Source organism: Citrus clementina, unplaced genomic scaffold (assembly GCF_000493195.1).
Source record: "Citrus clementina cultivar Clemenules unplaced genomic scaffold, Citrus_clementina_v1.0 scaffold_8, whole genome shotgun sequence".
NCBI classification, from domain to species: domain Eukaryota; kingdom Viridiplantae; phylum Streptophyta; class Magnoliopsida; order Sapindales; family Rutaceae; genus Citrus; species Citrus x clementina.
Window position 1 is genome coordinate 24918319 of NW_006262022.1, and position 23029 is coordinate 24941347.

The 23029-nt window shown below is 36.2% G+C and overlaps 5 protein-coding genes across 7 annotated transcripts; 2 read left to right on the forward strand and 3 right to left on the reverse strand.

The window, feature by feature from the left end:
* The first annotated feature begins 1206 nt into the window (after positions 1-1206).
* On the forward strand, positions 1207-3535 carry LOC18034694 (exocyst complex component EXO70B1). Its single transcript, XM_006425111.2, has one exon. It carries the CDS (start codon positions 1385-1387, stop codon positions 3233-3235), a length of 1851 nt encoding a protein of 616 aa, XP_006425174.1. The 5' UTR covers positions 1207-1384; the 3' UTR covers positions 3236-3535.
* Positions 3536-4012: 477 nt separating this feature from the next.
* On the reverse strand, positions 4013-5662 carry LOC18033876 (GDSL esterase/lipase At2g30310; the record flags this gene model as incomplete). The annotated part of the gene is given in 4 exon segments (XM_024179945.1): positions 4013-4449; positions 4642-4903; positions 4953-5119; positions 5122-5662. Coding segments are annotated over 4 exon segments (1212 nt in total), but the record flags the coding sequence as incomplete, so codon positions are not given.
* Positions 5663-7307: 1645 nt separating this feature from the next.
* On the forward strand, positions 7308-8992 carry LOC18035005 (polygalacturonase QRT3). Of its 2 annotated transcripts, none has more exons than XM_024178841.1 (3): positions 7308-7551; positions 7633-7881; positions 7982-8992. In XM_024178841.1, exons 1-3 carry the CDS (start codon positions 7384-7386, stop codon positions 8990-8992), a joined length of 1428 nt encoding a protein of 475 aa, XP_024034609.1. In that variant the 5' UTR covers positions 7308-7383. The 2 variants fall into 2 exon arrangements, with proteins under 2 accessions (XP_024034609.1, XP_006425176.1); XM_006425113.2 differs by having other exon boundaries at positions 7636-7881.
* Positions 8993-10373: 1381 nt separating this feature from the next.
* Positions 10374-13125, reverse strand: LOC18034917 (beta-amyrin 28-oxidase). Its single transcript, XM_006425114.2, has 3 exons — positions 11898-13125; positions 10888-11078; positions 10374-10801 (listed from the first exon to the last, which is right to left on the reverse strand). The coding sequence occupies exons 1-3, from the start codon at positions 13081-13083 to the stop codon at positions 10508-10510; spliced, it is 1671 nt and encodes a 556-aa protein (XP_006425177.2). The 5' UTR covers positions 13084-13125; the 3' UTR covers positions 10374-10507.
* A 2790-nt stretch (positions 13126-15915) lies between these two features.
* Positions 15916-20004, reverse strand: LOC18034001 (beta-amyrin synthase). Of its 2 annotated transcripts, XM_006425115.2 has the most exons (12): positions 19780-20004; positions 19147-19629; positions 18958-19042; positions 18378-18856; positions 18120-18239; positions 17706-17828; positions 17512-17610; positions 17349-17405; positions 16626-16994; positions 16432-16512; positions 16254-16337; positions 15916-16148 (listed from the first exon to the last, which is right to left on the reverse strand). In XM_006425115.2, the coding sequence occupies exons 1-12, from the start codon at positions 19984-19986 to the stop codon at positions 15978-15980; spliced, it is 2358 nt and encodes a 785-aa protein (XP_006425178.1). In that variant the 5' UTR covers positions 19987-20004; the 3' UTR covers positions 15916-15977. The 2 variants fall into 2 exon arrangements, with proteins under 2 accessions (XP_006425178.1, XP_024034608.1); XM_024178840.1 differs by lacking the exon at positions 17349-17405.
* Between the last annotated feature and the right edge of the window lie 3025 nt (positions 20005-23029).

Below are 23029 nucleotides of genomic sequence, written 5' to 3' on the forward strand. Positions count from 1 at the left end.
CCTAGATAGGTATTTCTGTGGATACCTTTAATACATGTTGGATTGGTTATGTTGGGAAGGCTCTAGGCATAAGCAGGCAGCAAACACAAGCAAAAGCGGTACCACTAGTGTATGTATTGTACCTTTTTCTTTTTTCAAAAGGGTAAAGGGGTATGTATGTATACAAAGACTTCCCAATTGTGTTCAATCTCGCTCACACTCATAGCATGAAATGAATTAATGGTAGTTTTGTTATCTCCATCTGTTTATTTTTCTTAGAATAGAAATAGTTTTTCAATTGATTTGCGAATATATATTCTTCCAAAACTTGGAATGGTAGTAGTTCTTCAGTTTCGGGGGCGACCCAAGGCTAAAACTACTGAATAACAACAGTAGTACACACATTATTAAAAAAGAAAGGAAGGGGGGGGGGGGGGGGGACGAAAAATTTTGTGGCTGATAGTGGGACGGACAAATCCTGAATAAACTAAAAACTAAGCTGGTCCACGGTCAGCCTTATCCATTAGTAGCCAATAGTATTCATTGTTTGGTGTGGGCCAGCTTCCATAGAAAAGTCTACCCGCCATCGAACTCTTTAATTGATTCTTAAGGTCGCAGCATCAGAATTGAATTACTTTTGTCTTCTTCGCTAGTTCTCTTTTTACTTATCTGCACGTCGTTGTATTTTTTTTTCATTTTAATTATATAAAATTAAAAAAATTAAATAATTTTTAATAAGTGAAATATAAAAATGATATGTAATTTTTTTAAAACAAAAAAATAATTGATTAGATTAATTTTTATTAAATTCTACCACATAAATCTACATATCAAATTAATAATATTAAAATTTTATTTTATTATTTAATACAATCAGGAAAAATTGTATCGGTTTAATTGGATGAGTACTAAATTTTTATTTTATTTTAAAAAATAATATGTTATTTATGAAGTAGTTAACAATTTATTATATCATTTAAATAAATAAATAAATAATTTTATTTTATAAATTAATTAAAAATTTAAAAAATTTAGAATTTGTAATACTTTTGAATTGAATATTCAACGCCATTTCACACTCTAGTCTAATTGGATATTCAACCACCAAACCGCGTTTTCCTGACACCAAGGGGACCTGTTCGTCACATCACTTTCAACTCTTTGTTTGCGTTTGCCTTTGCTTTTGCTTTGGCCTTGGCCCCCCCCCCCCCCTTCGGTCTTCCTTCTGCCTTCCACTTTCGGACTTTTGGTTTCAATTTAAAAATCAAAGCCCTTACGATATTAGCAGTAGTAATAATAATAATAATAATAATAACAGCAACGATCTCGAAGCTAAGCAAAGCTAGCAATCACTCTTTTTAGGTTTTTCGCTAATTGCTAATTTAATAATTTAATTAAACAAAAAATGGCCGAGAACGGCGAAGAGAAGCTGCTTGCGGTGGCGCGCCACATAGCGAGAACGCTGGGCCACAATGACGATACAATGGCCGACGATATTCTCCAAATTTTCTCAAACTTCGACGGGCGTTTTTCTCGCGAGAAAATGACCGACGACGACCCTCGACCCTGCGCCCCGCTCGAACACTGCCTCAAGTCTCTCCACCGTCAGATCTCCCAATACGTGGCCTCCGACAATCCGATCTGGGCCGACTCCGCTGACTCTTCCGCCTTCCTCGACTCCGTCGACGAGTTAATCTCAACCATCAAAGACTGGAGTCCCATGGCTGGAGATAAGTCCATCAACGCCTGTTTAGCACGCGCCGACGACTTGCTTCAGCAGTCCATGTTCCGACTCGAAGACGAGTTCAGATCCCTGATGGAACGCGGCGGCGACTCCTTTGAACTCTGTGACTCTACCACTGCTAACTTGTCCTTTGACGACGACGACGACGGAGATGAAGATGACTCCGACAATTCCGACTCCAACCAGATCCCCGTGGCCCAGCCGGTCAACGATTACGACATCATAATCGACGCCCTTCCTTCCGTTACCGTTAACGATTTGAACGAAATGGCGAAACGAATGGTGAGTGCTGGATTTGGAAAAGAATGCTCCCACGTGTACAGTAGCTGTCGAAGAGAGTTCCTGGAAGAAAGCATGTCTAGACTCGGCTTACAAAAGCTAAGCATTGAGGAAGTTCAGAAAATGCCTTGGCAAGAAGTTGAAGAACAGATTGACCGTTGGGTTAAGGCAACCAATGTTGCTTTGAGAATCTTGTTCCCCAGTGAGAGACGCTTGTGTGATCGGGTTTTCTTTGGGTTTTCATCTGCCGCCGACTTGTCTTTTATGGAAGTCTGTCGCGGCTCCACCATTCAGTTACTCAATTTTGCTGATGCAATCGCCATTGGGAGCCGCTCACCTGAGAGATTGTTCAAGGTTCTTGACGTTTTTGAGACGTTGAGAGATTTGATGCCTGAATTCGAGGCTGTGTTTTCTGATCAGTATTGTTTGTTGCTTAGAAATGAAGCCGTGACCATATGGAAAAGGCTGGGAGAGGCCATAAGAGGGATATTTATGGAGTTAGAGAATCTGATAAGGCGGGATCCTGCTAAAGCTGCTGTTCCTGGAGGTGGCCTTCATCCCATTACTCGTTATGTGATGAATTATTTGCGTGCTGCCTGCCGGTCTACGCAGACACTTGAGCAAGTTTTTGAGAAGGATTCATCTTCTTCATTATCTGTTCAAATGGCTTGGATTATGGAGTTATTGGAGAGTAATTTGGAAGTTAAGTCTAAGATTTATAGGGACCCTGCTTTGTGCTCTGTTTTTATGATGAATAATGGGAGGTACATTGTTCAAAAAGTGAATGATAATGAATTGGGTTCGCTTTTGGGTGATGATTGGATTAGGAAACACAATGCAAAAGTTCGGCAATATCATTCTAATTATCAGAGGAGTTCATGGAATAAGGTTTTGGGGGTTTTGAAGATTGACAATAGCCCTTCTGCTCCCAGTGGGGCTGCTGGTGCAAGGTCTTTGAAGGAGAAGCTCAAGTTGTTTTATTCATATTTTGATGAGACATGTAAAACTCAGTCTTCATGGGTTGTTTTTGATGAGCAACTCAGAGAGGAATTAAAGATAGCTATTACCAAACTTCTGCTGCCAGCTTATGGAAACTTCATTGTGAAATTCCAAAATTCTCCCGATATCTGCAAGCACCCAGAAAGACTTATTAAGTACACTGTCGAGGATGTTGAGGCTCAGATTGATGAGCTGTTTCAGGGAACTGGTGCTTCGGCTGGTGGCAAGAAGTGAAAGGTAAGATCCTCCATGTATGTAGACTGTAGCTAGCGTAAGTTGGCTAAGTATCTCCTTATTTGTATTTTTTTTTTCTCTTCCCTTGTGATGTATGATTATAGTCTAATAGTTTGAGGCCATGTAGTAGGAGTTTGTATCTGTTCAGTGCTGTTGTTATAACCTCTATTTGTACGTGAAGAGGGACATAAGACACTCTTGTAATTTATAGGACAAATAGTTTTGCATCATTTTGAAAGAGTACTATACTATAATAATTTAACCTTCCAATCTTCCATGGTGGATTGTGTTTCTTTGTTATACTTGGTTTATGGATATCGGAACTCTCTTGACCCTTGGTCACAATCATAGAATTATTAGATATTCTGCTATCATTGGTCATTCATTCTCTCCCAGAATTTTTTTGTAACCCTAGTAAAGATTTATTGTTGCATTTGATTTAGACAGAAGTACTATGGAAATACTCACACACACGGAGTAGTTTTACACACTTCAATGCAATGTATTTTGTCATATGGTATATGGAATATATATATCTATATGTGTGTGCGTATGTGTGTGTGTGTGTGTGTGTGTGTGTGTGTGTGTATTGTATGTATGTATGAATGTATATTTTTCTTGTCTTCTAGTTTGGTCCTTACCCTTTATGAAGGGATCCCTTATTGTAAAATTATCAATCATTCTCAAGCGCAAGCGTCCTCATTTTTTAAAATACAGATTTGGGATTCTACAACATTGTAGAAAGTTGTTGAAAAATCAGTTTACAATATTGTAAAACTCCGAAACTGCATTTTAAAAAATGTGGGTATATTTGGAAGGGTTCGATTGCTCTAAAATTAATTCTTATTCAGCCTGTTTCTTATTACTTCGTAGTTGAAGATAGAACTATTAAGCTTCAATTTCTTAGGATCCTATACTAGCTGGAAGATCTGGCGATTTTATCATTTTGACCAAACGATTTAGAAGCAAAGTCTAGGGAGAGATCTTGCTTTCTACGGACTTGGCTGCAATCTGGTAGGCTGCTTCACTTGGATGGATGCAATCCCAAAATAGAAACTGAGAATCTGATGCACATTTTGGAGTAGTTGGATTACATAAAATTGATACTTCTACAAAACCGGTCCCGCAGCACCCTCTGTTTACTACTGTAAAACCTGTTGCTGGACGTGTTAGTGTAAATTGCACTACCTTAAGACACACAAAATGTAGACATCAAGGGAGATTACAATGCTTCAGATTCATACTATGTAGACATCCATGCTTGGACACAAGAGAGACTGCATATAAGAGGTTCCTAGGACTTGATTGTAAATCTGTTTGTTATCATGTGATGCAAGTAGTGCATGAAGATATTTTATAGAAACCAAGAAACCAAGAAACGTCTCGATCTAGGTGGTTTAGCTTACCGTATTTTTGTGCATTATTGACCATTTCTATTACGGGCTCATAGACATCTGCATAATTAAGTCTGGTTCCGGGAAGTGATGCCTGTAACTGATTCAACAGCTTTATGAGCTTTTGATTGTAAGATTGAGAATCTGTGTTCTGCTCATCCAAGCACTTACGATCAAGCGGATTTTTGAATCGGGCTGTTATCTGAATTGGTAGACAGCCAATTGGCGGGAGACCAGCAACAATCATCTGGCGGCATCCCAGATCGTACAGTTGCTGTCATTTCAAAAACAGATCATTTTTAGGTGAAATCAACTAGTCAAAATTTAGAAACCAAATAAACCATTTGTTGGACATGATACCAAGCAGACAGATTTATGCCTACCTTAATATAGTCGTGGAGCTTTGTCTGCAGAAAATCTTGGTATTCACTTATATTGAACTGGGCCCTCCTGGTGGGTATGTCATAGTAATTAAAAGTCATGTCATTGTTCCTGCACTTATAATGACCACAGCCTCACTGAGTAGCTTCTTAGCGGCATCTGCACCAATTAGTCCATTAATTTTCCCAATATATTCTTTGAAGTACTCTAGTTGTTTGGATACTGGAATGACACCGCTTGCTGCAGTTGTTAGTTCATCGTATCCAGATCCAGCGGATGCAAAACAAACTCCGGTGAGGAGATCTTCATTTGAGAGATTAGGATCCAGATAGGGGGGGATGGTGTCTTTGATTCCCAGAAAACCGGCAATGAAGTCGGGCATGAGTTTTCCATTAGAAAACCTCCCTGTAGGAGCATGACCTGGTAAATCTTGACCATATGGGAGATGGTTGGCTGTAAAAAGTGTATTGACAAAGTTGTTGTTACCGGTGTCAGCTGTTGAATCACCGAAAACAAGAACGGCAGAATATTTTTTTGGTTGGGCTGCAGCAGCAGTGCTCGCGCTGAAATTGAAAATGATAGTCCATATTTCTAATACTATGACTATGAGTTGTTGTACAATAGCCGTTGTTATAATCTCTAATTGTGGTTGTTATGCAGGGTTTGTTGATGCTTGTTTGGTATTTATTATGTGAAAAATTTATCTGTGTTGTCTTATTTAGGACAGCCCCAAACCTCCCCTTAATGATATTTCCTTGTATTACAAAAGATTGCAACAGAGTGGCAATGATTTGAATTTGAAGGAGATGCTGATAGGACTAATCTTTTACTTGCAGGGAATGTAAACAAAATTTGGTAAGTGGGAGGCAGTTTTAGTAGAAGGATATCTCTATGCGGTAAACATAAATAGAATACATGAGTGTGTGACAGAACAAGTCTTATTGTTATTGCCTGGCTCTGATCTTCACAGCTTCTAAAAATATATAAAAATATTGAACGCAATCGTGTCTAATGTCTAAGATGATGTTTCCTTATTAGTTAATGTTTGTGCCATCACTGCCGATACTTTCTATTCATATTTATTCACTCTCCACCAATATGGTTACTTACAGATTATGACTGTTGTCATCAATTATTCTCAAACTTGCCAGTATTACTTGATTAGTACTTAATTAATGGGAATAATTAGATATATTGACCCTTAATATATATATATATATTTTTCAAATTGAGTAAGATTCGGTTTTGGTGATGAGATTAGATACAGAGAATGTGATTAGGCTCTAATAATATGGGAATGTGACTTGTATGGTAAAATATGAGATAACAAGAAGGCGAGGTCAAGCATAATGCCTTCAACTTACATGCATGTGGATGCGTTCCCGTGGAATATAATATATATCTTGACTATTGGGTCATCAGCATTAGCATATCAATTACCGGTAGAGAATGAAATATATATGAAAGGCATTTTTTTTCTTTATTTTCTCTTGGAAAAAATGTGGTTCAATTCTCAACTTTCCAGCCATTAATTAGCCATTAGTATAATTAATCACCCACTTCACAGAAGAAACTCATTGCACATATAATAAATTTCTTTACAAAACTAATTAAAATGAGTTCATTTTTCACCCCCCCCCCCCCCCCCCCAACAAAAAAAAAAGAAATTAAAGTTTTAAAAGGAGTTGGTTCATCTTCGCGGGGAAGTACAACTTACGTAATAGACAAGCAAGTACCACGTATAAGCTAATACACTCATCACGGTCAAAGCAAGTCCAAGTCAAGCAGTCAATATGAGATCATAGTTGTGACTTGTGCGTGTTTCATGACGAAAATTAATTAATATTTAATGGTTCATGCGATGCAGTTGATGCAAAAGCAAGGATTTTTACAATTACATTATGGTACGTAAAGTCAAGGAACTACAGCATAATATATAGCAGCCATATTCGGACTTTAAGGTGCCGGCCGCCCCACGAGTACGTTGCTTCAAATATCGAACTGCCAAACCTGCTGTTCTTTTTCAATCACTCTCTCTCACAATAAATTTTACTTTTAAGGAAAAAAATTCCTTAATTGGAAACGTAACGGTTTCGAATTCACTTTTAATTCCTACTTTCGCTGATTGTTGTGCGTCTATTTCAAAATTTCCTAACTACGGCCAAGAAATTCAAAGCTATCATGATGATTGTTACGAAACTATTAATATTCTCCGTTACTACTTCGCCCGCTCTCATACCTCAATTCTCATGCGATCGATGACCTAAAGTAATTGAAAATTAATAAATTAATAAATAAATAAAATTGTCTTGGGCGATCGATCTACCGAGCTAGCTGTCGATCAAAACAATTAATTTGGTAGCCCAGCTAGCGATGGTGGGCAGAAATGCGCTGTTGTTGGGGTTTTTGCATGTAATTCTAGTGATCATTCAATATGCTGAGAGCTCATATCCATATCCTGATGGTACCGGTAACCGTGATCTAAGTATCAAAGCTTCACATTTTCTCCGCAGCAATGGCGTGCCCCCTATCAATGCCCTTGTAAGTTTTGACAATTAACTTAATTAATTAGTGTTTCAATACCCTTTCCATGCGTATGTGTGTATAACGAGGCAGAGGCAGCAGGCGGCGTTGACGGGAAGACGCTCTCGCATCCATCACGTTACTGATTATGGAGCTGATCCCACGGGAAGATCGGACAGCACGGACGCACTTGAACAAGCTATCGTTGATGCTTTTACATCTCCTGTTGACGGTCACCTGAATGAGGGCGTTCCTAACCTCGGAGGCTCCGAGGTTCACCTTGACGGAGGCACCTACATGATCAGCCGTCCGTTACGCCTATCGGATATTAGCGGCGGTAACATCATGGTACGTACGAACACCCGGCTCCCACACACAAGCACATATAGATTATATATTCCTAACTAATTTAATTAATTTGTATGTGTATGTATATATGTATACATAGATACACGGTGGGTCTCTCCGAGCATCGGATGATTTTTCGGGCAACGGACATCTCATAGAGTTAAGATCGTCATCATCATCGCCATTATACGAATACATTACTTTGAAGGAGCTTATGTTGGACTCCAATTTTAGGGGTGGCGGCATTGCCATTATAAATTCAATAAGAACCACAGTGGACAATTGTTACATTTCGCATTTCACTACCACTGGCATTTCCATCCAAGATGGCCACGAAACGTACATAAGAAATTCCTTCATCGGCCAGCACATCAACATCGGCGGGGATGATCGGGAAAAGGATTTCTCCGGCATCGGAATAAACATCACGGGAAACGACAACGCGGTCACTGATGTTGTTATATTTTCAGCATCAATTGGAGTAATGGTACAGGGGCAGGCCAATATGCTGACGGGAATACACTGTTATAATAAGGCTACTGCCTTGGGAGGTACCGGCATTTACATCCGGGCACCAGGCTTGACCCAAACCCGAGTTGTGAATTGTTACTTGGATTTCACCGGAATTGTCGCCGAGGACCCCGTGCAATTACACGTCACCGGCTCATTTTTCTTGGGCAATGCCTTCATTTTGTTAAAGTCTGTCAAGGGTGTCGCCAGTGGCGTCAATATTGTTGACAACATGTTTGCGGGTGACTACACTGGGGTCCCCATCGTCCAGTTGGACCAATCCAATGCCCCTTTTAAGACCGTCGATCAAGTGGTGATTGACCGAAATAACGTGCGGGGGATGGTGCTCAGGTCAACGGTTGCGAGAGGGTCCCTTTGGAAGAATGGCACTACTTGGACCCTTGATTTTTCTAAGGTCTTGTTGTTCCCTAATCTCATTCCACACGTACACTACGCTTTGCATGCGGGTTCTGCTTCCTCCTTTCCCAGGCATATATTAAGAAGTGTGTCCCGGAATCGCGTGACTGTCCAAACCGACGTCGTAGTGTCGGCAACCGTGCATGTATCCGTCGACCAAACCACGGTTGGAGGACACATATGAGGGGAATTTTATCTTTTTTTTTTTATTTTGGTTTCTTTCATTTGCTTCCTTCTTTTTTTATTATTTATTCAGAAAAAATAAATTACTTGTTTAATTTGATGAATCATTATATACATACGATGTAATAATTATTATGAGAAGTATACTTAATATGTATACTTAAAAATTATTAAAATATTTATTTTGTTTCCAATTTGAATAAGGATAATTTTGGGTTTAAGTAGTAATTTAAAGGATATTTATAGAATTGTATTAAATGATAAAATTGATTCTCAAAATCAAAATTTAAAAGTTATTCCTTCTGCTTTTCAAAATCAGACATAAGTGATTTTGATTTTTTTTTCACCAAATACTAAAATTAATTTTTAGATTTTAAAAATTACTTTTAGCCCTCCTAAAAGCAATCAATCCCAAACGGGCCCATAATATATAATTGAATATCGTAAAATATGTTCAAAATATATTAATAATTGAAAAGTACGTACGTACGTGATCATAGTCATATAAAAACATGTCCGAATTTGTTGATGCTTTTTGGAGGATTTTTTTAGTTATATCCTAAATTGTCATATGATTAAAAAAATAAAAAAAGGAAAAGTAGTTTGGTCAATTTTTGTGCCAGTTTTCTTAGTCTAAAACTAACATTCATGGTTGGTCTCGTACTCTTGTCACTTGAAACGTGACCATACGGAGAATAGAGAAAGACGAATCCAACAAAATCGGATAAATTACTTACATATATATATATATATATATAGTTGTACCCTATTTTGCCAATCACTTTTGTCGAGTTAAGAGAACCTAATATGACTACAATTTAGATGCTACTCTCTGATCTTAACTATGAATATTTTGCATACGTACCCAACTCTTCAAAGTATTCTAACACGATATGAATTTAGAAGGATCTCCTTATTCTTAAGGCAAAGCATTCTTTAAAGACACTTGAAACAGAAACCGAAAGCTCTCTCTTTCTCAAGTTAGTTGTTATTTTAAAAGTATCAGAGGGTTTACGCTGGTAACAACACGATAACAAAACCGGTGCCCTTATTACTTCAACGGCATCATTGAATCCTGACCTTTTTATTGCCTAATCGCTTCAACGCACGAAATTTTACACACACACACATATATGGGTCATCAATGTTCACAATTAAATACAATTGGACATTTGGGCAGTTATTTTAAAACTTTTAAACTTCATCCACTTTGTAAATTTATTGGACTAACGCTAAGCCACGTGAAATTATGAATTCGTGTTTTAGTGAATAAACTTGCTCAAGTTATTGATAAAACTTGCACTCGACTCAATCTGCTAAAATAAAATATTGTTTACTTTTGGTGATTTAATAATTAATCGTATTTGAATTGAACTCATGTATAACAAGATAATTAAAAGAACACAACAAGTTCATTTTCTAAGGAAGTAGCCTAGTAGCTAGCAAATTGTAATGAATACGGTTGAGGAAATTAAGGCAAAGTTTTGAAGCATATATAGGGTTAGATAGGATAGAATCAACGAGGAAAGAGGCGAACGGGGAGGCCATGAGCGGGCATAGGGAGTGGATCCACAATGATTTTCTCGTGAGGTAAAATTTGGAGCCAGCTGAATCTCCGGACAATATTATGGATGAAGACAAGTATCTCGAGGCGAGCATACTCTTTGCCAGGGCACATTCTTGGCCCTCCTCCGAATGGAACGTAAGTGTATGGTGCGGGTCCCCTCCCTTGGAATCTTGTCGGATCAAATTTCTCTGGTTCCACGAAACATTCCGGGTTCCTATGTGTTGAATTCACACTCCAGTACAACTGCGTACATGCAAAATTACATATATATATTTGTTATGTTACGTACAAGCTGATTACATGCATACGTATAAAATTAAGTAACTGACCTTCCACCCTTTGGGGATTGTGAAACCAGAAAACACGAAATCATTAAGAGCTTCTCTGAAAGAACCCTGAAGTGGAGGAGCAAGTCTCATCACTTCACATGCTACGTTCCATGAATATTTCATTTTCTGAATGTCTTCCCAATTCAATAACTTCTCTCCTTCCCCTTTCCTCTTCGCTATCTCCATTTGCTCTGTTTCATTTTCATTCATATTTTTATTTATTAGTTAATAATTCATTCATTTCACATTATTAATTAAAAAATTTACCAAGACATATATATATATATATAGAGAGAGAGAGAGAGAGAGAGAGAGAGAGAGAGAGAGAGAGAGAGAGCTCATATACTGGACTTTATTAAAATCTGAAAAAAACTGTTAAGCCATATGTTCATGAGTTCATTTTTGTTTACTCATATTCATTCTTTCTAATTGGAACTTCTAGTGTGAAGAACCAACACACACGACACACCTACCACACACAAAAGGTTCTTATTTCCGTCTTGGAAATAATTAATGAGAGCTATATATATCACAAATATATTATGAGAGGAAAACTTGCCGATAAAAAATATCAATTTTCGGTTTCCTCAAAATGAATGAAGAAAGGGACGTTATCAATTAATTAATTAAACAAGTCCTAGAAAAGAAACTGATCAAAGGAAATTTGCAAGTATTTTGAAATTAAAAATATGATGATTACGTGTTGTACGTGCCCAAATTAAAGATCACCTGTTCGACGTAAAAGGAAGAGATTCGAAGAAACAATAACCATAAAATAAGAGTAGTGATATAAACTACGTACTCATTCCTTCATTCATAATTTTTTTTTTTTTTTATAAAAAAAAGGCAAATTAAACTACCTGGTGCGCCATGAACTTAAATGCCAATATTAACTAATTTTTTTGTTTAAAATTAAAATCGATTTTGCCGGTCGAGATTGTTGCACTATTTTCATTTATTTATTTAAAAATGGAAAGATAAAGATGATCAAGAAAGAGATAAAAAGTTACCATTTAAGACTTGCTTGTAGATGTGAGGAAGCTCGGCGAGGTACTTGACAATGAAAGTAATGGCAGCACTGGCAGTGTCATGGCCACCGATCAACAAACCAAGTATCTTATCGGCTACGTCAAGCTCGCTCATGTGCTGTCCATTTTCATCGGTTGCTAGCAGCATATGTGACAATATATCTTGATGATGATGATGAGCAGGTGTAGTTGATGATGCAGCGGCGGCAGCAAGTTCCGTCTTTCTTTGTTTGATGATAGCTATCAACTCTTTTCTGATGAATTTTGAGGCCTTGATGGCTCGGTTGAATGGTGTCCCAGGCAAATCTATTGGAACAGATATGATTCCGGAAGCTAAAGCATCGAAAGGAACAGCCAACTTGGCAACATGCTGCGAATCCTCTATGCTTAAAAACACTTTACAAGCAACCGAAAAGGTGAATCTCTTGGCTAGGGCAAAGACTGTTACTTGTTGTTTGCCTTCCCAGCCAGACTCAAAGTGTTTTTGTGCGATGGAATCCATCATGCCGACGTATCTCATCAAGGCCTCCGGCTTGAGGAAGTTCGGAAGCAACTTTCTCATCTTCTTGGCTTCTTCTTTTGAAGATGTTTGCGTTGATGATGGGAAAATCTTGTTTACTGAGTCTGGCCACCATGCTTGGACAAGCTTGTTTTCATTGGAGAACAAGAACTTGTTGGCTATTGCGCCACAAACAACAACAGTGGGTTCACCTAGGATTGCCGTCTTGAACACTTGAGAAGAGTATTTGGCCATTCTATCGTATATGAACTTTTCGGGGAAACCTTTCCTGCCACTGTTTAGAAATTCGAGGCTCTCCCCTATGTAGGGCAAACCCATCTTTCCCGGAGGGAGATTGTTATTGCTATTATTGGATTTGTATAGTTTATTGTTTCTGTTGAAGATTGTGGCTAAAGAGACACAAATAATAATGAAGAAGGTGATCAAGAGGAGTGGGCTGAGGCTACAAAGGAAGAAGACTTCCATGTTTTCTTTTTTTGTTTGGTTGATCGTTTGCTTAGAAATATTAGACGAGGAGATCTTGTATATATAGAGAAGAGGGGATCGGGCACTTTTCAATTTAATTTTTCTTGATTTATTTGTGAACTTGCCTAGTAACACCTTGTATGAATCCTCTATAGGGTAAAAATCAAGGTAAGTGCTTCTCATAAAGATAAAGCAATACGAAAGGGTTCTTTTTGACCTCTAAAAGCACTGGAATATTCAAGTCAAAGTCAGTTGCAATGTGTATCGTGCATTGTTTTCTTTTAGAAAGCGTTCGTTTGTAGTATGGGCGCATGTTTTGTCGCCGGTTCACCGCTAATCCCTTACTTTAATCAATGAAGTAATGGACAAGTTAAAAAGATTAAAAACACACACTTTAAGAAAACTATAAAATGAATATGATAAAGACCGATGATGATAAGCATCAAGGGTAAAGTTATAAATAAAACATATAAGCAATATAATGACCAACACCAAATTGAAGGCACGCACAATCTAACAGAAACTATGATAGTATTTTTACATTTTAAATTATAGTGGAAATTTTGAGAAGTGAAAATTTTGAGATTGAAAGTGTAGAGGGCGAGTATGAGTAAATTATTTATTTATATTGGAATGAGAGTATCAAATCGGAATCATAATCTAATTTATGCATTTACTTTATCTTGGATTGACATTAAATGGTTTCAAATTATAATTTTACCCTAATATCAAATATTGTAGTTTTTAATTACAAAATTAATAAAAAAAGATATTTGGAAAATAAATATTTATTTTATTATACTTGTAAATTAATAATAATTATTAATATTCTTAATTATGTAAATCACAATTTTTACTAATTTTAATTATGTAAATTAAAAATTATTGATAAGAGCAATACAATTGAACCATTATTATTAATAATATAGTAAAAAATTAACATTTCCCTAGAATATACTATTTATTATTATTAATTATTAATAAATAAATATAGTACTGTTATTTTTAAATAAATATAATAATAATATTTTTTTAAATAAAAATAGTTTATAGTAATATCATTGATCCTTATGAATATAATAAAATTTATATTAAAATAAGTTTAATATTATTATTTTATTTAATATAATAATATTTTTAAATAAATATGATATTTTTTATTTTATTTTATTAAATATAATTAAGGGTAAAAGAGGAAGAGGTGGGAGTTGATTCTCACTCTTACTTCCCCCCATAGGAGTTGGACTCTACACTAGAGTTGAAGGAATCCACAACCCTTACTTCGATTTCAGTACGTAAACATAGCATATATATCCAAAATAAAATGTAAATAAAAAATTTTGATAACTTCCTAGAAAGAAAAGAACTATTTCTTTTTCATTTTCTTCAGCAGCATAATCTTGTGCAAACACAACATTGTTGTGCATTCCAAAGAAGAGGGAAAAAAATTAAAAGATAAATAATAAATCAATATTCTTCTCTTTTAACCCTTGAAATTATTTTATGTAACTATTTAGGTATAGAATGTACAAAATATAAGAGGGTTATCTGATGATTGTTCTATAAATATTGGCACAAAATAAAATTTAACACTTAATATCATCTTATAATTATTAGTGTGAGCGAATTTGGGTTTGGATCAATATGATCAGATTTTAGATTAATCGGGTTAGGAAAAAAGTTACTTGGACTTTTAATTCAATCCTATTCAATCCAAATGTAATCTAAAATGAATAAAAAATTTTGTTCGAGTTCAATCGAATTGAGTTCAAATTATAAACGAATTGAATCAATTGTTGATAAAATCCGAAATTAGAATGGATTTGGATCATGTTCGGATTTGGGATAATTTAGAACCTTTTTTTTGTAATTTTGATTTTTTTTTCCTGCAAATTATTTTTGTAGATAGCATTCCGAGAAACGGCATTTTTTTCTGGGTATTACCTTAATTCCGAATTGATTAAAATACTCCACCAATCTTCCCCACAGACACAACCTTTCCATAAAGCCCATTTGATTCAGCATTGGAGTGAATCCATTGCCCAATATAGACAGCTCCCAAACGACCACAGATAGGCAACACCGCAACAACAGCCGCCTCATCTTATTCAACATCCCATGTTTACAAAACCCTTGAATCACCAAATTCCAAGCAATCACGTCTCTGCGAGACATTTCATCAAACACCTTCGTCCCATCATCCATCTCACCACCGCTCGCATACGGCTCAACAACTCCAATCCTTACCGACCCAAAACGCTCACTAAATTACTACAGTTCATGCTCACTAAACGATAAAATTTGTGGTAATGGGGAACATTTTTTTAGCTGGGTATTGATTCATATATAATTTTATTGTTGATGAGTGAATATTTGTCAATTAATTATTGTTCTCAACCGTTAAAATTAAACCTATATCCATTTGCTAAACATCCAAGAAACATAATATGTACGGGGCACCGCTGCCATAGATTTTATTATTTTAAGGGAAGAAAAAGTTGGGGAGAGATTAATTTGGTTTATATTTAAACTTACCTAATACTTACTCAGAAAATCCCCCAAAAAAAATGAAGAATTAAGATATGAATTAATAATATATCTTGTTATTCCCACTCAAAGATACATATTCATCAACGTTATTTAATTAACGGCCATTGCAGGGAAAAAAAGAAAAAAGTATACAGATTAGTAATAAATGAAAAAAAAAAGAATAGTTTGATCGAGCTGGTTATGATGTTATGTTTGATGATATTTGAGTTAAACATCAGTAATGTTGGAAATGGAAGGTAATGGAAGCATTTTGCGATATTCAGCAGAACAATGTTTTAGAGTTTGAATAAAAATTATATTATAAGATTTTTTTTAATTATATCTCATTTATATCAAGTAAAAATAAAAAGAAAATTTATTAACTAACATTGTAATTGATAAAAAAAAATTAAAAAAATTATATGTAATGGGATTGGGGTGGGAATAAAAATTAGAAAAAATATTTATATGTAATGGAGTGGGGAATACAAAACCAAACCCTATCCCATTAAGAATTTAGAGATTATTTTTCCCTCATTTCTAAAAAATTATTCAAAATTCACCTCATTTGAGGTGGAGTCCCATGGGGCCCTAAACCCATGGAGGATTTTGCGATCCTTTAGCTTTCTGCAGTATTCAGCAAGAGCCCACAAAGGATATATATTCCTATAAGCTGCGTAGTGTAACATGCAGTTCCTCATAAAGACTCCAGTAATTTCCTGTAAAATCAATATCATTAATTAATTAACTTCTAGAAGTAATACTAAATCTTAACTAATTCGTGTTAAGAGAGAGATTAATATTAATAATATAAATAACAGTACCTCTTGGGGGAAATCACCATCTTCGAGTTGCGAATTGATTAGCAACTTAGCTGCTCGGTGAAGAGGGGTTGGATCTCTTTCCGCCTAAGTAATTGGTAAAAATTAATTAATTAAATTAATTAATAGGATCTAATTAGAAATTATGAAAACAAAAAGCAAAAACTAAGCTAACACTGACCTGTCCAGCATGTAGTAGACCCATCATAGCCCAAGCGGTCTGCACCAAATTGGATCTGTTCCCCTCAAGTGGTATATATTTCTATAAGATCACATAGGATGGGTGAAAATAGATGAATAGTTTAATTGTATACACACACCCACACTAATTCATATGTGAAGATGGAATTGATAATAAAAACGAATAAATGGTACCTTCTGAGGGCAGGAACGAAAGCTCTCACCCCAGCCACCATTTTGTGTTTGTGAATTGAGAAGAAAATGAACAGCTTTGCGAACGGTAGGAGAATTGGTGTAAGTTTTGCCAGCGGCAGCAAGGCCACCAAGTGCAAACCATGTACCGTAAGTGAAGCAAACTCCCCAACATCCGTACCAAGAGCCATCAGCCATTTGTGCGTCTTCCAAGTAACCAATGGCTTTCCCTATGAACTTGTCTATCTCTTTCTTCCTGTGTCCTGGATATAATTTGCTGAACATAGTTAAGGCTTGTATTGCTGATGATGTGCACTCCACGTACTCATGTTCTATCACTATGTCCGCAAAAAACTCTGTCGGATTCAGCAGCTGATATATACATGTATACCAACATTCAAATTATTAATTAATCAACAACTCTACCACTGATCATATATATATATATATAGTAGTTTTCCAATCAGGGATCTTTAACTTTATTAAAGTTAGAAATCAGTTAAAAGACAAAAAAAATAGATTTTAATACATTACAAAATAAAATACAGTGTATTAGAGTCTTTCTTTATTTTGTCTTTTAGCTAATTTCCGACTTTGTTAAAGTCATGAATCCCTGATTAGAAAACTACTATATATATATATTGGCTTTTTCTACACATGGTGGACCCCATCATGTGTAGGGGCCATTGGATTAATATATACTCATTCGTTCCATTAATTCCTTACTTCCAACCATTTGTGAGCTCCTACTGGCTCCCAGGCAGGTAAACCTCCAATTTTGCTCTGGAATCAATAAATCAGCAAATTCAGTATATCAATATATATATATATTGGAGTCACTGTTGTATATATCTACAAACATACACGCAAAATTATATACATAACATACCTGTAGTGAAAGTAATAAATTGACAGAATCATATAACCGCTCAGGTTCCATTTTCTCGCCTACAATTTCTGTTGGCATCATTGACAAAAGCAGGCAGCACTGTACGTAAAATAATCAACATGAAAGATTTATGCATGGTGAGACAATTATTCGAATGCACAATGCGAGAAATATAGAATAAATGAAATATATACCTTTAAGCCTTCGGCAGTGCAATCAGAAACTTGCCATCCATGATCTTGATCTGAAAAAGTCCAAGATCCTTTTGAAATATGGCGGTACATTCTCTTAAAGTCGCCAGAAGGATTGTCCTTAACCTGTAAGAAATTTTTTAATTGGTGAATTAATTAAATCACACACAAATAATGACACAAATTAAAGACTTGATGATTAATATATATATATAATGTATAGAAATGTTTCAATTCAAAATCCTAGAATTTATTAAAGTCGGTAAAAATTACTGCGTCATATGATTTAACAATTTTTGTAAACTTTAACAAAGTCACGTGATCAGAATCCTATGTACATAAATATGTATGATGAGTAATTAAAATTAATAAATAATAGTTGTTGTAGACTTGTGTTTTTCATATATATGTACGTGCCTGAGACGCCTTGATGAATTCGTGACCTCTCTTGAGTACGGGTCCAATTTCGTCAATGAGATTACTTGCAAGCAAAGCTTGAATTGCAAATCCAGTATCCCACTGTTGGCTTCCAAAGCTCTGTAGTACAGTACATTAAGATTAACGTATATGTATATAGTAGGTAGCCAGCTAGTAGTCATTCATTCATTCATTTATATATATATATATATATACATACATACACACACACACACACACACACACATACACACGTACCTGCATCTTCATTCCATCCTCAGCAACCCATAAGTAATCTGGAATCCTAGCAAGATGTTTCTTGAAAGAATCGCCATTAGGATGTTCAACCCAACAGGCAAGCATGCAAAGCACCTTTTCCACACATCCAATAGTGATGTAGCGACTGTTGTGATCTTCGTAGTGAATGTGGTCCATTGTTACTTGAAGAGCCTTTTCCCTGATGAATTTGCTGAAAGGCCAACGAGTAAGAAGAGGCTCCGTGAATACATAAAGAGTGTCCCAAATCAAGTCTTGTATCCAAGGATGGGGATAGTAAGCGTCCTCCTTCGCACATAAATGACGGGCTTTCCCCCAATTTACTTTATGGTAAGGTTCTACTTCCGGGTACAGCTCTTGTCTCAATTCCACAACCAGAGGCGTTATTGCTCCAACAAATCTCTTCCCGTATAGATATGACATTGGCATGTACACCATCCGGCAATAGCACCACATTTTTCCTGCGCAACAATTTTATTTTAATTTACTACTGTGTCTCTGTATTTAGTTTAATTATTACGTTTCAACTGATGAATAATTTAAAATTTTAATTAATTGATACCTGGGTGCATAGGAAGAAACGAAGGAAGTATCCAAAATTCAGGAGGCATTGGGTTGCATCCTGACCAATCAAAAACGCCAAGAATCTACAAAGAAATTAAGAAAGAAAGTAATTATAATTTTCTTTTTTATTTTTTTTTAAATTAAAAAAACACACACACACACACACACAAAATACAATACATCGCACCGAAAGCCAAATCTTTCCCCAGGAAGGAATGAGCGTGACACCACCGCGGTCTAGTATCCAATTTCGAGCTGTAGCACAGGCGATGTGATGAGGAGGTTGTCCAAGAATGCGCAAGCAAATGTAGTTAAGGGCGGTGCAGAACATGGTGCTGTGGCCCTCGATGTGTAGCCCCCAGCCACCATCTTCATTCTGATGGTAGTGGATGTAACGCAGGATTTCCTTGCGATGCTCAGACTCAGCTGGGAAGACAGTGTTAAGATGGCCAGTTATGTACAAGCACATTACCAGGGGTGGCAGGAAAAATAAGGGACCTGCATTTTCAGCAGGCCAATGTCCATCTATCGCCTGCAAGGCCGAGAAGAAACGAACCCCTCTCCTCAATGCTGTAGTTGCAGCTGTTTCGTATGTGATTTCCTCCTCGTCACCATCCACCTTTATCTTTACTTGTGGGATTGTTTGTTTGAATTTTTTCTCCTTCAGAAACTGTAATATTTAATATTAAATAACTATATTAGCTAATTAACTAATACTAAAGACTGTAGAGAGAGACCAATGAAAAGAAAAACTAGTACATATAGTGAAATTAATTAACGTACAAATTAAATTAAAGAGTAGAGTAGAGATGATCATGACCTGCATTCGCCAGAGGAGATCAGCACTAGGCTTCAAGTGGTCACGATTATTGTAGAAATGAAGACGGGCAGCTTCCACTTGAGCTCTCTCCTCATCACTTCCTGCTTCTGGATCAAATTGCCATATTTGCCTTCCTGCGTAATTGTTTGTGCTGTATATGTACGCATCCTTCTCACCATTTCCTTCTCCTACCTTTAGCTTCCACATCTTTCTTTCTTTCTTTCTTTCAATTATATGTGTGTGTGTGTGTGTGTATGGATCTATATTAATTGTGTGTGTGTGTGTGTATAACTGTATATGTATTAATTGGTAAATCATAAGATAACTTTATATCTCTCGCTTCTATGCTAGCTAGCTGTTCTCAGCTGTTGAATGTTGATCGTTGATGAAGAGAGAGACATAGTTCTACTTCCTGCAACAAGATATATATATATATATGGACTCACCTGCGTTGCAACTGTGGGTACCACAGTTTTTGTCTTTATGCAACGCGACCGTTGGATTTAAGGCAACAGATCGAACGTTTCGGAGACGACCACGTTTGCAACATAGTTTACCGGATAAGTGAGTTACGAAAAGGTAAGTTACTTCCATTTGAAAACAAACGATGACTGTTATGTAGAAGGAAGTTTGAAGAATTTACGAAGTTAAAGTGATAATAGAAAGAAGCCCCCGGCAAGGCAAAGCCAGACGGATGAAGGAATCGATTTCCAGAGGCGATTCCTTCATCGGAGGAAGTAGAAATTGGGCGAGTCAAAGCTTCACACATTTTGTGAACAGGGCAAGTGCCCTACTTTAGGGGAGCGCTGGTCTGTCGGCGAGACGGGCACTTTTTACGGACATAATTTTGATCTTGGGCGATACCTGTACTCACGATTCCAGGTAATAATTCGGATTTATCAAATTGTGGCTGTGTTAATAGGGATTTGGAATGTGTGTTAATTAGGTTAGATTGATCGGAAATGATAAGATTTGCAATGTGAAGAAGTTGTTTGCACCTCCACCACTTGCACTTTGGGGAGCCCACGAATTTTTCTGAGGCAATTGCATGGTGGGGTATGGATTATTTGGTTATTACTAGTGTTGATTGAGATGATTTAGCTGTTCAGTGACGAGGACATTTTGCTCAGACGGTGCGGAATTTGAAAGAATTGAAGCATTGGGTATGAATTCTTAGCATGTGAGTGTCTTTGTTGTCTATAGATATTGTAATAAATCTTGACTGCATTTTGTTGATGGTGTAGTTCCTGATTATCGCAGAAACAATGGCTGTGTGGGAGAAGTTGATTAGTTGGTTTTGGATGATTTTGCTCACAATATCGAGAGACGATTGCATTTGTTGTTGAGATCTCCGTTTCTTTATTAATTTCAGTTTGTGATTTCTTTCCCTGTACCACGGATATGCTAAATGTTAGACAAGGAATGAGGTAGTCATTGATTGGAAGATGCATTCCCATGTTAATGTAATTGTATCTGGTATTTGATCAACCTTCAGTGTCAAATTTTTTTACGGGCGAGGGAATACTGATGCAATGAGGCTTGCTTTGGCATCTTTAGTTTGTGGCTAGATTCACTCTTCCAGGACGAGGGGAAGTCCATAAAACATCTTTGCATTCCAATTTTTTTTTAATATATGGTATTTGTCTGTATTCATGTTTTATGCTTCACCAAATAGTGATTAGTGGGCACCGTGTAGTTGTTGAACCAAATAAATCTATTCAAGGCAAGTTGGGTTTTATGATTAGATTACTGGAATCCCTTTTCTTGTTTTAAAGTTCTGAAAGTGGTTGCTTTTTGTTGACAAGGGGCACTAGGGGATGATGTGTGATTATTGTGTACATGTGTGTCTGTCCATACACACACGCACACTGAATATCCGGTCACATTACAAGTACATACATTCCCTTCAATTATTTTACTCAACTTAATCTATCTGTTGTTTTTTTTTTTATCTTTGAACTTAGTGACATTCATACATATATTTATTTATATATCCTTTTTCGTACGTTTTCATCATGAGTGAGCCTGAGAGTTTCACGTTCTAATAGCAGATGATAATACAATCCATCCATGCGTATTATTAAACATTAATTATCAACAAAAAGAAAAAGAAAAACGAATACTTATCTTTAATTATACTTTGTAGCTGTGTGTTAATCTAATTAATTCATGGACAAAGTGATTAATAATAGAAAGTGACAAGAAACGCCAGCAAGAAAGTATCAAAGTCTTCACAATTAGGAAGCCGTAATCAGATAAAACTTCTTTCGCGTGATCTTTTTGTGGTTGCCTGCGTTGCGTCTCTTTTGGGCAACATACCAAGCAACAATCACTAAAACTTTTCTATTTCATCTTTCTTGGAATCTTGAAATTCTTCCTCATCTTTAACTTTGTGCGACATGCCAACAATTTTTTTTTTCTTCTTCTCTCTAGCCTATTAGATGTTGTCCACTCATTTTTTTTTCTGAAAAGAAAAGGGGGAAAAAAAAAAGAAAAAACCTTATCTTCTAATCAGCCCTTGCTTTACAGTTTGATTAGGAAAGTTAAGAAGATATAAGACACGATTTGGATATAAAAATTAAGCTGATTAACTAATTACTTCAAAATGAATTAAAAACAAAGCTTTCAATTTTCATTAAAGAGTGAGAACTGGCATATCTCGCTATCAAATTCCAAGTTCTTATGAATTAGCAAACCGTGTTGAATGTAAGTAAATGTGAAAGAAAAAGAAAATCAAATGACTTTTGCTATAAATTATTATACATTAGTAGGTATTTGCCATGTACTTTCCAAAAGTCTCGATCACAGACATATAAAAGCACAACTTTAAAAGCAAGCTTGCCTCGTGACCCGTGTTTCACTAAGTTGAAAGCAAGCTTGTCTCGTGTTTCACAAACAGAAAGTTTCATAATTTTAATTTATTAAAATGCGAAACCATCGCCTAATAACTTTCTACCGTCGCCGGTCAGTCAAAGTCCACCCAGATTGAATGTCCATCGAGCTTTGTTTAGTTTATTTATTGCAGCATGGAATTTCTTCGATCTTACTTCAAAAGATTGAATGTCCGTCGAGCTTGGTTTAGTTTATTTATTGCTGCATGGAATTTCTTTGATCTTACTTCAAAAGCTATTAAACCCCACCCTTGGAAATTGACTTGAAAGCCTTTAGTAACTAAAAGCTATGTCATTCCCCTAATTATTCCTTCCTTTTCGTGTTTTCTGTCAAGACTCAAGACTCGATGGCAGTCAAG